Genomic DNA, 15,783 nt, shown 5'->3' with positions numbered 1-15,783 from the left:
TGTATTCCTTTTTTAAACCACAAAAATATGAGCCATGTCCCCGGGCTGCAGGCCATTCCACAGCCGCCTCGCTGAACCTGGGGGCAGACAGGCCAAGGCAGAGCTGGAGCAGGGCCACAGCTCCTGTGCTTCCACTGCGGCCTTCTCAGGGCAAGCCACCGCCACCGAGCGGCCACCATGCTTCTTCCCCCTGCAGCGGGGAGAGGTGGGAGGCCCCCCACTCGGCTGGCCGCAGCCCCGTCCTTCGCCTCCCCTCGCCTCGGCCCATGGAAAGCAGCCCTTACCTCCCTCCTCACAGCCCTCTCTCAGCTGAGGGAGCCATCCCACACCGCCTCTCCAGCCCTCCACTCCTGCTCCCCCTCCTGGAGCCAGACAAGTGCCTGTGACGGGATCTTCCTCCAGCTTGGAAGCATGGCAGCGGTGAGGAGCCGGGAAGGCCTCGACCGACGTGAGCATGCCCTCATGGCTCCCCCTCGTGTCGTGCTCTCCCTTTCGGCAGGTGGCACGGCATCATCTTTGGCTTCTACTGCAGCCCAAGCGAGCAGAAGATGGCCACAATCATGGTTGTCACCTGATGCGGAGTTCACGAACAGAGGCAAAATTTTGCCAAACTTTCTGTTTGCAAACCGATTTGTTCATGAACAGAAGCGTTCGTGAACTGAGGTACCACTGTACACTTGTATGTGTCCAATTATAGGTTTCATTTGGAGCAAATTGCTGAGTATTATTGGCTGTGTTTGTATACCATACTAAACCATAGTTTGTTATTGTTCTATGCCAACAAGTCATCTCTGACTAATAGCAGCTGTATGAATGAAAGCCATCCAAAATGTCCTAACCACGACATCCATGGTTAGCTGTTCTAGGCTGTGGCTTCTTTTATGGAGGCAATCCATCTCCTCTTTGGTCTTCTGTTTCTTCTTCTGCCTTTGGCATTCCTTAACATGACTTTTTCCAAGGAGTCTTGCCTTCTCATGATGTGTCCAAAATATGACAGCCTCAGTTTTGTAATTTTTGCTTCTAAGGAAAGGTCTGGCTTGATTTGATTTATGACCTACTTCTTTGTGCTTTTGTTTCCAGGATATGCACAAAGCTCTTCTCTAGCACCATGTTTTGAATGCATCAATCTTCTTTCTGTCAGCTTTCTTCACTGTCTAACTTGTTTGGTTACACTAAATTTATTGCCTAAACTCAGCTTGTTTATAGTCTAATAGCAGACCTGTAGGTAATTTGTGTTCAGTTTTAACTTATTCATAGTGATTCCAGAAGTTATTGGTACAGGCTTACTTAAACAACAACTTTTCTCTCCGGTAAGTTGTTTCTGCAGTTGTTAATGGCAGTGTAGACATGTTATGCACAGTTGCTCAACAATATATGACGGTGAATTTAGTACTAGGTCTTTCATGGACAGTACATTATTTTCCATTTGCTAATGTTTATAAGGCTATGAAAAATTGGAAAAATTTGCGGCATAATATCACTACTTAACTTTCTCTAGACCTCTTCTGTGAATGTCTATCTTTAATTGGAGAATAGGCTTCCCGTAATGATAAAATAACAGTGAGACTGTAATTTTAAATATGTTGACTCTTTTCTAATAAATATCTTTGGTTTCTTTCTTGGTTTGCTGAGGGAGTTCACATGAGTACTTTCCAAACAGAAAGATTAACTGTCCTTTAATTGGAAGAGGTTAAACACACTTTTCCTGCCTGCACATACTGTTTGTTTTCTAGGATGTTAAAGAAGATTCCTCCACCAATAAAGAGAAAAATGTATGCAATGGAATAGCTGCTTTGCTTATTGCGTTTTGCGCATGCAGTGCTGTTGATAGTCACACTCTTCTAGCCTAATATAGGACAGGCCCATCCATGTGTACTTCACAGTAAACCCCATTATGTTCAGTGGGCTAATTCCCCAGTGTATATGAGATTGCAAATTCAATAACTGAGCTCTAGAGTTTGTTTTACATATTTTCCCCGAATATAATGTATTACATAACAGTCAATAAATGGAACAAACACCACCAAATGGAAGTTAATTTTGTTAGTAAATAGTAATAGTAATGCATCTTTTATAAATAGATGTTTGATAGAGTGTGTTCATTGATGGGAGAGCAATAGAGAAGCAATTATTGTATGAAAACATTGAAATCTTTAAAAAATAGTAGTTAATTGGAGGTGGAAGTATATTTTGATCATTGCCATTTTTTGAAGAACTGCAGAGATGACTCCTTGAGAAAACCATCTTGCCTTTCCTTTGTTGTGTCTGCAGGGGCAGTTCTGGTTATCCATACTGTTGTATGTATTTACATATTTTCCCAGTGAAGGTAATTCCAAGGAGTAGAATTTTTTCCTTCAGTCCCTGCCCTATCCTCTCATTACAGACTTTATAATCAAGTTGTATAGGTTTTATTCTTTTATCTAATGCCTCCAAATATTAGGAAATTAAGTACCATTAATTCATTGTCTGTTTCCTTTCTAAAAATATTTAATTATCAGAAACTTTCACAGTTTTACTGGTGGTCTCTCACATGTTTGAATTCATACAAATTCTAAAATGATCTCTCTTTGCTTATAGAAGCTTAGTCTCCAGCCTATCATCCTTTTCCTGCCAGAAGCTTGTAGTTGGGCTTGGGAATGAAAGAGATATACAGTATATCTCTGTATATGAATGAATGAAAGAGATATACAGAAAGTTATATACAGTATATGCAGTAGTGAAAGCTGACATCTAATGTTTTAATTTAAAAACAGAGTCTGCACTAAGTAATGAGAGTGAGAAATGTACAACTGTACAGATACAGAAAGGAAATTTTTAAAAGCTGCTGTGGAAACAAAGGTTTGAAGTATTGAAACTTGAAAAAGAGTAACATTCACTTCAAATTAAGAAATATTTACTTCCTATACCTTGTTACCCTTATGTTGCTGGATACCACACTCTTACTACATAAGGCATATGCAAGGAGGAAAAAGTGGAATGTGTCTTTTATTTCTGTATACCTTCTGACCCATACCCCCAGTGCCTGCACATTTAGGGATCTTGAACAAGACTGTTCATGAGAGTGATGTCCTCCCAGTGGGGTATTCTTCGCATGTGTGATTCTCAGCTAGACCGCTTATGTGCTGACCTTTCTGATTCCTTAAGCTTAGCCTGTGGTGCTGGCTGACACCATCCTATTCTTCATCACCTCATACACCAAGAGTCTTGGGTGAGCTGCTGATGGCCACCATTGTGTCCACAGACACATCTTATGATCCCTTCTAGGCTTCTTGCTCTTCATGATTTTTATTTTATTTTTAAGCTCTTTCAAAAGCTTCTTCTTTTAAACTGGGAGGGTACCATGCTTCCTTCAAAGCAGTGTGCTGCCTTTTGATACAATTTTTATTTGAGTTCAAAAAAGTAGTGTCACATTTTGGAATTCAGATTCCACCTCTGTCCTTGTACTTCAGTTCTTGATAGGTTACTTTTAATCTCACCAATTTAGCTTTCTGGAAAATGGATATTATATGAGTGGATGTGTCCACCATGGTAGCTATTTTATGAATTGGCAAGGTGCCCCATAGCAGCCATGTTGTAAGAGTACTGACAGTACTTTCTCAAAATTCCAGTTGTGTCTTCCACACCAGATGTCCCCACTATATCATATAATAGAGTGCTAGTAGCTGTGCAGTTTTTGAGAACAGTTCAAATATTGGGATGCTACCATGGGGAAGCACTGTACAGTTATTTCATGTTTCCTTCCTTACCACATATTTTAAGGTAAAAGTAGAAAGCAGTGGTGGAAAAACAATGTAAGATGAGGACTTATTGACATAAAAAATCTTGAACAGGACAAGGCAGTTATACAATGGAAACATAGTCTGAATGTACCCTTGAACTGAGGGATAACTTGGCATTTTTATGAAGGATTTGCACCAGTTTTTGCCTTGGCATTCTTCTGATGTTTGGAAAGTTTATAAATACCACCATAACCTGGTGTCATAACTTTACAAGATGGTGAGAGATTTTGCCATTATAAGTTAAATCTACTTCTTTAATAACTTATTAGTATGATATTAACATACCTTAACTTTTGATACGAAGGTTATTTGTACCTCATACTCATGAAGGCATAGCTCTGAGAAGTTGTTGAATTATGAGAGTGACAGGAATTTTGGCTGAAAATGGCTTTTTAATGTTTACAAGTACAGCCATGCATTGGAGCTTTGTTACTTTATTTATGAACATGAGAAATGGGGCAAGCATATAGACAATGTCCTTTTATATCTTGCAAGTGTGGGAGAATGGCATGCATAAGAAATATTTACACATGTCAAACTGATGAACTGATTTTAAATTGCACTGTAAATAGATAGAAAATTTATGTTGCAGTGCAGCACACAAAAAGTTACAGGCCTCAATAGAATAAAAAAGAGATTTCAAAATCCTCCTATGAAACCATTTGTGGAAAAAGAGCTTTCTCATTTTATTTTTCAGAAAATCTTTAATTTAAACCATTATATATCTTAGTTAAATATAATACAGTCATTAAAAAGTAGCAAGAGAGAGTATAATTTGAAGAAAAGAACAAGAGGAGTTTTTAACCCTTCCCCCCATCCCAGTAATGACCATTATTATTAGTTGTTTCTTTCATTTCTCCTTTCTAAATGTTTAATTTAGACCAGTGATGGCAAACCTTTTAGAGAGCAAGTGCCCAAACTGTAACCCAAAACCCACTTATTTATCGCAAAGTGCCAACACTACAATAAAACCTGAAAACTGAGGTATTAGTTTAGAAAAAGCAATTCACACCCTGTCCAAGCAAGCAAATCAATCAATCAGTCAATCAGTCCTTGGCAGCGCACAGTCCGGCCATGCAAAACCTCGGACGAGTTGCGGCTAATGAGTTGCAGCTCGTGACATCATCTCCTGGCACCGCTACTCCTTTCCAAGCATGTGCATGGCCCCTATGTGTGCTGTTATCCAGTGCTCGGCTGCTGGGGCAATGCTGGGGTGACTTGGCTCATGTGCCAACAGAGAGGGCTCTGCATGCCCTCTGCGGCATGCGTGCCATAGGTTCACCACCACTGATTTAGAGCATACAGCACTCCTGGCTTCCTTTTTGACTAATCCACTTTGAATTGTGTTGTTTTAATTCATTCATACAGAATAAGATGAAAATATAAGATAATAATGATCCTTAATGTAAAGAGCCACTCCTAATATCAAAGATAACTTTGCCCATGCAGAGACTGCTCCCTGAAGAGCTGTGCCCAAGTCCTTACATTTCTGCAGAGCATCATTAGATTAGATTAATGTTGCACAATTGCAGGCCTGGTTTCTTTTCTTGCAGCAGAAGGAAAATATGTCCACTTGCTTGCACAGAAGGGGCGTGAAGGTGAACTAGCCTCCAAAGGCGGTGCGTGGTTGGGTTGTTGGGAAGTAGAAATGGTTTTCTTGGATATACTTTCAGCTTAAGTTGGAATATTTTCTGGGGGGAAGGGGGTAGTGTTTTCTGTAGTAGTATGGAAAATCGAAGGTAAATCTTGACACTTACAACAAAAGACCAATGATGGGTAGTGCCAAGAACAACCTGTCTAGAGCAGCCTAATTGTTGAGACAAACATTTGACACACACACCTGATTCTGGTCGGCAGTTTTCAAAACTAATGACCTAGGGCACTGCTGCCAAACCCTGCAGCCGAGCATCAGGTAACAGCATGCATAGGGGCCATGCACATTCTCAGAAAGGAATAGTGGTGCCAGGGGATGACATCACAAGCCGTGACTCATTAGCTGCGACTCATTAGCTGCGACTCGTCGAAGATTTCACATATTTGCTTGGACTGCCTGTGAATTGTTTTTCTAAACTTAAAGCTCAGTTTCCACCTTTTATTGTAGCGCTGGCAATTTGCAATAAATAAATGGGTTTAGGGGTGCAGTTTGTGCACTCATTTCCTAAAAGGTTCACCATCACTGGGATAGGGTTAACAAAACAAGGTGTCCTGGCATGATTTTGATGTTTTGAATGTGTTTTGTATGGACAGAAAAGCTACTGAAGGAAGGCTTTTTCAAATCTCCCTCTTTTCAGTGGAACTTTAACGCTATATTAGGGCAAGGGTTGTGCACCAGGGTAGGGTTAGGGTTAGAAAAACGAGGTGTCTGGGCATGATTTTGATGGATGGAATGTGTTTAGAATGGGCAGAAGTGTTGAGCCGTGCAGAAAAAGCTACTCAAGGAAGGCTTTTTCAAATTTCCCTCTTTTCAATGGAACTTTACCACTTTATTAGGGCTAGGGGAGTGCACCAATGTAGGGTTAGGGTTTTTTTCATTACCTTCATTTGGTACATATTGTCTTTTTCTTCTGTAAAACTTATGTAACAGGACTGTTTTTCCTTAGCCACTGATATTGTATAATCAAACTTCCCAAACCTGGTGCCCTCCGGATGCTCTGGATTATAATACCAGTCAGCTCATAGTAACAAAAAGATTATTTATATAAAAAGTGATTTTTTTTCTTTTTCAGGTAATAGAATCATTGGGAATTATAATTTATAAAGCGCTGGATTATGGCTTGAAAGAAAATGAAGAACGAGAACTCAGCCCTCCTTTGGAACAGCTTATTGATCATATGACTAATACAGTAGAAGCAGATGGAAGCCAAGATGAAGGCTATGAGGCTTTGGATGAATGTGTTGTGGATGAAAATGATAAAGAGGTTGTTGAAGTTGTACAGTCTTACAGAGATGTCATGAAGGTACAGTATTAATCTGATTATCTAATTTTGGTATCTTAAAAGGAGTTGATTATTATAGTAGGCTTTAGCATATGCCTAGCATTTTATAAGGTACCAAAAAACAATAGACTTGCTGGAATTGGACTGCTACCATCCAGTTAAAAAGTGTGTGTTTGTCTTTTTATGCACTTACTAATGACCCATATAAACTAAGTGCAGAACCCTGACAAATAGGCTCCATGCAGGCACAGACCCTATGCATAAATACACAGATGGCTACTCTATAGGTAAGCAAAGCATCCTGCCTTTCTTTCCTTGAAGTTATTGTATCACAATATGTTTGAGAGATTTTCTAATGCTATTTTAAAAAAATGGTACAGTCTTCTGAAAGGACTGCATCTGTGTAATTAGTTGTGTGACACTGAATTTACTACATGCTTTTTTAGTAAAGCAAAAAAAAAGAATAAAAAGTGTGGTTGTGTTCTAAAGCTTAGTTACAGCTGGCTGTGTACCTGCATATATGTACTATTACTTGGTAACTATCTTTTGTGGCATGTGTTCTTCTGACATATCATTATCAGTAATTTACACCAGCAGTTCTACCCTTTGCAAGTAGAGGTTCCTGCACTGTTTTTGCTTGCTGATTTGAAAACTTCTATTCTTTAAATATTTGTTTTAAAGGGACATAGAACTTTATCTTGGCTCCATTATAAAAGCTTAGGTGAAATTACTCGGATGCAAGTTCTCTGAAGAATATCACCTTTGCATTGATACCATGTTCTTCCCTACTCCATACACCTTTATCGCGTTTCACTTTTCTTGAAACAGCTAAAAGAGAAATCTGCATATCCAAGTAAATTAAGATTTTAAATGTACACATTGTATGGCAGCAAGCAAGTAAATGTAGGTTACTTTGCTATGCAATTACAATTTGTTATTTGGTTTTTTGTTTTGTATGTGATTTTTGTTTTGGGAGTTTTGTATTGACATTTTATTAACAAATTATTACTGGAGACATATGCTAAAAAATTTAGTACAGTTATCAGTAAAATACTGTAAGCAACCTGTGGTATCTAGTATGTCACTAGTTGTTCTCACTGAGTAACCACTGATTTGCTCATTGCTCACATCAGGCTCCTGTACATGCACTGGAGGTAGCATGTAATACATCAGGGTGGCCAAAACGAGGCTTGGGAGCTGCATACAGCTCACTGAGTTTATTTTGCAGCTTGCTGAGGTGGGAGCCCATGGGCACCTGCTTGCCACTCACCACCTGCTGCAAGTGCTCATGGGCACTTGCTTGCCACTTGCCACTTGCCTGTGAGCACCTGCTTGTGGCTTTCAAACATCTAACATTTACTATATGTGTTTCTTCCACTGAGCAAATTGGGCCGCTCATGTAACAGATAAGACATTTGACCTGTATACTTGTACCCAGGCCAGTGCCAGTAATGAAAATTGTCAACTATGCTATCAGATAAAATACCACAAGATATGTACAACAGGAGAGCCAGTGTGACATGGTGGTTAGAGTGCTGGACTCAGGTTCTAGTGCCCACTCAACCATGAAACCCACAGGGTGACTTTAGACCAGTTACTACCCCTCAGTCTAAGTTACATCACAGGTTTGTGGTTATGAGGATAAAACAGAGAGGAAGAGACCCCTGTAAGCCACCTTGGGCTCCTTGTAAGAGGCAGAATCGTGGGATATAAAAGTAGTGTCACAACAACAGCAGATCAAAAGCCTTTAGATATAGATAAACCTTCTCTATGGTCCCTATGACCTTATGGGTTCTACATGGAGCCTCATTTTGGAAGACCCATATATATGGCCACACAGATTACCACATAGTGAACCACAGATACAGGTATGCAACCTGTTTTTCTACTGGATTTATTTAGCAATGTAAATATTTCTTCTTTCAGCTAGGCATACAGACTTTCTCTGTTTGGGCTTAGTGTTTACACTGTCAATGTTGGAAAACAGAAATGTATTAATTCTTTTGGGTAAGACCTGTCAAAATTCTATTCATATTTACTGTTGAAATATTCCAGTATTGCCTGTATACCATGGTGAGTACCATATGGATGGCAAGGTTCTTTCACAGGAATTTTGCAACCTCCAGAGTCTCATAGTAGTAAGAAAATACTCAAATTTTCCTTGAAACATGATACAGAGGAGTATATGTGCTTCTTTTCCGGGGAGTGCAGCCTTGGTTTAAATCATACTACTGTAACGACTAGCTCCACTAGTTGTTCCCTTAGATTCTGAATCAGAACTGGAAGAAGAGGTGTGATTGGAATTCTTAGTTGAAATGCCAACAGATTCAGAAATAAGCCAAATAGCCATGAGAACACATCTACTTCTGTGGGAAACTTTCTTGAACTTGTGGAGTTGGATGGTGGTAGACATAACATTACTAGCCTGATTATATTGTGTCAGATTAAACAGGCTGCCCATACATTCCCATACATTGTCCCACAAAAGTATGAACCATCCTGAAGGTGCCATCAATTCCCTTGGGTTGGGAAGGGAAGTAATCAGTTTCTAGTCATTACATGTATTTTCCTAATAGCTAGTATTCTAACTTCTCTGGTATCTTTTGTTACTGTCTTGTGCAATATTGTTTGCATCACAAAGCCAACCTAGTTGGTCAGTTTTAATATAGTAAAACCTTAGACGGCAGACTGGCTTGTAACAGGTACCTATCCCCCCACCATGCCTTGCATTTCTTTCCCTACATGTATGTTTCCCTACACATTCTGTAATGCAGGTTCTGAGGGGAAGAAGGAAACTGGTCCCCAGATCTGTGGGAGATAATGTATCATCACGGCTTTTTTTAAGGTTCTGGTGCTCCAAGATTTTGGAGTGAAAGTTGTGGATTTGTGTTTGGCCTCCTGAAGCAGGATACCTGTTAGGAGAAGTATTAATAATGTGCACAAATGCCCATGCATGTTCAGGCAAAAAGCATTTTACAAAGTGCCCCCTTGTTATATAAGTTGTAAATATATTTTCATCACAACAGGAACATAGAAACTTTCTTATGGTAAGTCAGACCACTGGTCCATCCTTTCTAGTATTGTCAGCAATGAGTAGTTGCAGTATTCCAGGGTGTCAGACAGTTTTTCCTGCCCTATTTGAAGATGTTAGGAATTGAACCTGATACCTTCCACATGCAAAGCATGTGCTCTACAACTTGTGAATAATAAATGTGTGGCATGAGGACAGAGAGAAATAGTTTCTGCTAGCATATCAAGAATGTTCTGCTGGCATATTTCTCATACTGTGGGAGTATACCAAGTCCTTCCAGCAAAACAAAACTTTTACACTTTCTGGAGCCTTTCAGCCAGTGGATCTTGATTGCAGTTGTCTAAGTTAGCAAAAAATAGTTTTCATTATAGGATACATAACCTAGTCATATTGTAAACATAACATTATAAAGAGCTAGTATGGACATTTTACATAATAGTTTGATAAGGAAACTGCTTAAATTCCCCTGTGCAATTTGTTTGCTTCAACTGTATCAAGCTGTAGTTCACCCTTCCCCAACCTGGTACTCTTCAGATGTTTTGGACTACAACTCCCAACATACTTAACCATTTGCCATGTGGGCTGGAGCTCATGTCAGTTGTAGTCCAAAATATTTGGAGGGCACCAGATTAGGGAAGGGTGCTGCAGGTTCTTCAGTTAGTTTAGTTTGTTAACAGGCAATTTTCACTGCTGTCCGTTAAAGAATTAAGGCCAGGTTTAAAGTTAGATGGCTCATAAATTTTAAAATGGTTCAAGCTCATATGCTATTTGCATGGCAGGGGTTGAAAGAAAAGAGTGGAAATGCTATTGCTTATGTGGTTTCAAATATTATATTAGATTTTATCTTAGTTTAATCATTATATCCCTTGAGATATAGATATGAATGTTCCACATTCTTCAGAACTGTGCTGATTTTCAAAATATCAGACATTCATTCACTTTACTGACTTAAAAGGATATGATTTCTTGACTTACTATAGTGGAATATTTTGCAGATAACTTTTAAGACAGATCAGAAACAGTTCTGTTAATTAAGAAATCAAAGACTATCGATGCAATATAAAAAAGACTTGTAGTCAAGGTTTACAGTTCAGTTTATGCCACTGTGGCTCTAACAGTTAATGTAGCAATTTTTAAAACCAAATTGCAGTATAATTCTTGAGGGGTTCTGGCTTGAAGTCTCAAGTTGGCAAAATAAATATTCAGCTTTATTTTTTTAAGAGCTGTTCTTTCATATTTTATTTTATAAACAAGGAACTCTGCAGTGTTCCCTTGCTCCCAATTACAAGAAGTTCAGTCCTGGAGCGTGATCCAAATTTATTTTAGAGAACTGAAAGTAAAGGTCTAGATGAATAACATAAGAAACACAATGGGTAAGCACAGACAAGAAGCAAAAGCAGAATGGAGCAGGATACTGAATGCAACTTTTCAGTGACTATCACGTAAGAACAAAAAGAACTATTACAATGCCCAGTGCAAAGAAAGAGAACAACAACAGAAGAAAAACAAAATATTTCTTCCAGATGATCCAAGAAATCAAACGGAAATTCAAATGTTAAATAAGAATCCAGAAAGACCAACAGGGAAACATATCGTCTGACCAAAAGAGAATAAATGTAGAAGCAATATACAGAAGACTCATGCTGAAGAGAGAAAAGCATGACAAAGAGAACTCCTATGAGGAAAAACCTGCAACCTTAGAAAGTGAAATGAAAGCTGCTCTGAAAGCAGTTGTAAAGCACCCGGAGTAGATAAGACATCAATAGAACTATTCCATGAGAATGAATCAGTACAAATCCTAGCAAGAATATGCAAACAATACGGAAAATGAAACAATAACCGACAGACTGGAAAAGTTTGCTATATACAGTCTGTTCCCCAAGAAAGGAGATGTTAAGAAGTACAGCAGCTATAGGACCATTGCGCTATTTTCCTATGTCAGCAAAGTGATGCTGAGTGTTGCAACAAAGAATTTTACCAGATATGGAACATGAATTGCCTGATGTTTAAGCTTTTAAAAGGAAGAGGCACTCGCAATTATATTGCAAATATACACTGGATGCTGGAGTACACCGAAGAATTTCGGAAGATGACCAATCTATGCTGTATAGAATCAAACAAAGCCTTTGCCCCTCATGTCTTTACTGCATCACTATACTGTATGTAGAGCTGCCCTTATGCATGTCCAGAAGTTGCAGTGAGTGTTGATTTAGTGGCAAGGTTGTTTGTGATGCACCTAGCTGCTACCATATAACAGGATTTTTGAAAGAGTTGCATTGGCTACCAGTTCAACTTAAGACATATGTCCAGTTTATTAGGAACAGATCCTGTTCATAACCTGGGACTGGTTGTATATTTTTATCATGGGAAGCATTTAATACTTATTCTAACATAAAAGTTACTCAGAAATCAGTATGCTAAATTTAGCTTCAGAAAACTTTGCTTAAATTTGCATGGAAGAAAAGGTGTGAAAATATTCCCATGATAAAGCTATATTCAAAATGCATTTGGAGTGTGCCAGTTATTGCAGCTGTCTGTTTTATGTTGTGCCTATCTCTATGTTTACCCAAGCTGGAGATGCTTTTGGGGTGGGGCGTGGGGGTGTGTGATTTGAATGGAAGAATCTGACTTGGAGGAAAGTGCTGGATCATAGTCTCTTTTGCCAATTTTATCTGTTTTAAAAATGTGAGAATACATTGCAGATGTCTCCATGTCTTATCTAGTTTGGCCTTTTGTGATATAGCAGTGTTAAAGTCATTTATCATCCCAAAATATAAGATGAGAGCTGTTTCTAATTACTACAGCAGATTGGAGTACTTGGCTTTCAAACAGACAAGTCAGACTTATCAGTTCCAAAGCTGACCTGATCTGTCTGAGTTCATCTCTTGGTATAAACACCTCCTCTATCCAGCCATTCACTCTAATAAGTTCAGCGTGTGCTGTGTTGTATTTTTTTTCAGTTTCACTAGCTGCATAATGATGGCATTAATCTACCTAGGCAAATTGGATAAGACAGCAAATAATCTGGAATGTGGATCAGCAAGTCAATCTGTTCTTTTCATTCCTCAGCATAAACTTTACTGCCCTTGAAGATTTAGCTGGAGTAATTAAAGAGGCTCTATAGAGAAACACAATTAATACATTTTGGTGAGGATCACTATGACTGATTTAGGATTGAGCATTTTATTTGTAATATGCATATTACTACATCTACCTTGAACAATAAAGTCAAAATATATCATTTAGCAGGCCTTAAATAGCTTATATTATCTACTGTGCTATACACAGTCATAGTTACTGTATATATTACATTCAAAGCAGTTAACAACAATCTAGTATAAAATATTACTACATGAGCAATATATTATTATTTATAATAGGAGCAGAGGACTGCCAGCACTGTTAAGCAGGATATACTTTTCATATATTCAGTTATATGCAGGGGTGGGCAACCAGCAGCTCTTATCCTAATTTCAACAGTCCTTTGCTATTCAAACCTCTGTCAAGAGCCATCTGTTTCTCTTCTGCTGGGCTGGGAGAAAGTGGGGGAGGGAAAGGGAATATCAGGAAGAGAGAGTTAATATGCCAGAGATGCAGAGGGAAAAGGAGGGTGCCTACTGCCAGTGCACAGTGGATGACAGATTACCTTAGAGGAAATAAAACCATCAACAAATAGGTTTCTCACGTCTCTAGCATCCATGCATCATGCTGAACAAAATGAAAGATAATTATTTTAAAAGTACTAATGACCATGAAATTTTAACTCTGTATCTTGAACAACTATCCATTGAGAATAGCGAAGATAATTGTCCATGGAAACTTAATTCTGTCTGAATATTCCAGTTTCACGATCAGATTTTAATAGCTCTTTTCTGGAAGCAAAGCTGGTTACATATGTTACGCTTTTGTGATTGCTAGTGAAACACAGAAGAAAAACAGATCAAAACAAGTTATTAATATTTTTCAAAATTTATTTGAAGTTTGAGAAATTACATTGATTGTCCAAGTTCATGTATTACATTTTCCTGCTTAGGATTTTGGGGACTGCTGGGCACTGTTACACTTTAAAAATGAGTATACTTCAAGTATAGTAGATAATGGTTATACTGTTGGGAGTTAATTTAACCATATCATTCAATGTGAACATTAATTTGGGAAAAGGTGTGCCACAGAAGTGCCTAGAAAGTGCCTCAGCATAGAGTTTCACGGCTTTTCTTCCTCTGGTGACAGTAGACCACAGTGTGATTCCCTCTGCTGCAGCTCTTTGCTTGAAGAGTCAAGTTTTCACATAGTGTGGGAAATTATCAATTTGTCACAGCAAACCTGCTTTTCTACCATTGTCCTTATTTTTAAGTTAATATAAGAGGAATGGCCCTCCAAATGGTAGTGTAAATGGTGGGACAATAGTTTCCACTTGTATATGAAATACCTTAAAGTACCAAGCCCAGTTCAGCAAGCACTATCTAGGTTCACATGTCTGATTTTCAAACCTTTGATATAAGCTAGATGTGACATTAAATGCATATAGCATGTATGTGAGGGGTAGGGAAGAGAATGATAAACAGGCAAAGTGAAGTAAGAGATTTTTAATTTTTTTTCTCTGCTAGGCAGTCTGAAGAAAATTGTTCCTTTGAAAAACTATTTACACTGGCATTCCCCTTTGGTACTGATGGCCAATTTTCTCCCAATGACACTAGCTTAAGAGATTTTCCACAGAACTGAGTCAGAGGAGGACTTTTTTAAATCTGCCTATAGCAGTCCAACTACAAAGACGCATTTAATGTCATGTCTAATTTTTCCTTAGATGCCACCAAGTCTCTGTGTAATTAGAGATTTAGGGTCCAATCATGTACATGCTTAGATAGGAAAAAAGCCTTATGAAAAGCCAGCTGAAGAGTGCTGGGAGTTGTAGAAATTCTTCTATCTAAATGTGCATAGGATTGTGTCCTTATATATTTAATGTCTGTATAAAATACTAATGGCAATTTTACTTCTTTATTACATGTCTATTCCAGCAGTAGCAAAGCTCTCCAGGTGGTTCACAACAATTAGCCATCTTGTCTTAGAATGCCCAATGCACTATTAAGCAGGATAGCTTAGACTAGTGATTCCATTATTTACTTTGCATGTGCTTAAGGTCTTGCATGAATGCTTACTGGTATTTTTAACTTCCTTTGAATGGTATAATTCCTGCCATATTACAATGTTCTTTAAAATGCTACTCATTTTTAGAAACTATTATGTAACATGGCAGCATTCTCTTAAAAAAACAGAATTCTATAGTTATTTAGAAAATCCTCCTCTAACATAAAAACTTAAAAATACTAGATCAGTGTGGCAGTTCTGCTCACAGGGAAAGAAAATGGCTCCATCTGTTTGTGATGGACCACAGCCCAGAAGCACTCTGCTAAATTGTGGATAGCCTGGTCTGCATATGAAGAGATTATAAGATAAGCATGTTGCTTTGGTGTTTACATTACAGTAAATTCATGTTCTAAATTATACTAAGTGTATAAGACGGTCATTGCAGTCCATCTTCATTTATTGCTTTGTAGGGAGGAAAGGTCTGAGTCCTGTCATAGAGTGCCATTAGATCTTCCATGTTCAAAGGAGGGCTCCTTTGTCAATAATAGTTGCGTATAAGAAAGAATTTCACCATGTGTGTTTTGCTTATTGTAGTCTTACAGTTTAGTAAGTGTAGTCTTACAAGGTTATGGTAGAATTTCGTCTTCCGTGCATCATTTAAAAATAAATAAAGAATAAATGATTTTAAAAATAAAGGAGCAGGTCTGGGTCTAGACTGAACAAATGTATGTTCTCTGACACATAGCACTATATTCCCATGTTCAGCTTTTCCTACTCCTCCACTCTCTGTGGAGCTGCTTGGCAAAAGCATCCTTTAAATTAAGTTATACAACTGTTCATAAGTATAGTTACGTACATCACAGTCAGACCAAATATCCATGCATTTATTCTTTCTTAATTTACACCTAAAGACCACCTAAAGTTGAAAGTACCATTAAGTCTTCAATCCATT

General features: G+C 38.3%; 1 protein-coding gene across 3 annotated transcripts in view; it reads left to right on the top strand.

Annotated features, from left to right (window-relative positions):
• SPIRE1 (spire type actin nucleation factor 1) overlaps positions 1-15,783 on the top strand; it is an 83,944-nt gene that overhangs the window by 15,206 nt on the left and 52,955 nt on the right. For all 3 annotated transcript variants that reach the window (XM_044426580.1, XM_044426579.1, XM_044426581.1), the window contains exon 3: positions 6,506-6,736. In XM_044426580.1, the coding sequence (XP_044282515.1) occupies positions 6,506-6,736 (231 nt within the window). The remainder of the gene's footprint in view (positions 1-6,505; positions 6,737-15,783) is intronic.

This window comes from Varanus komodoensis, unplaced genomic scaffold, assembly GCF_004798865.1.
Source record: "Varanus komodoensis strain SLA01 unplaced genomic scaffold, ASM479886v1 scaffold17, whole genome shotgun sequence".
Taxonomy (NCBI): Eukaryota; Metazoa; Chordata; class Lepidosauria; order Squamata; family Varanidae; genus Varanus; species Varanus komodoensis.
Note: the sequence above shows the minus strand (reverse complement) of the source record. Positions and strands in the feature narration are given on the sequence as shown.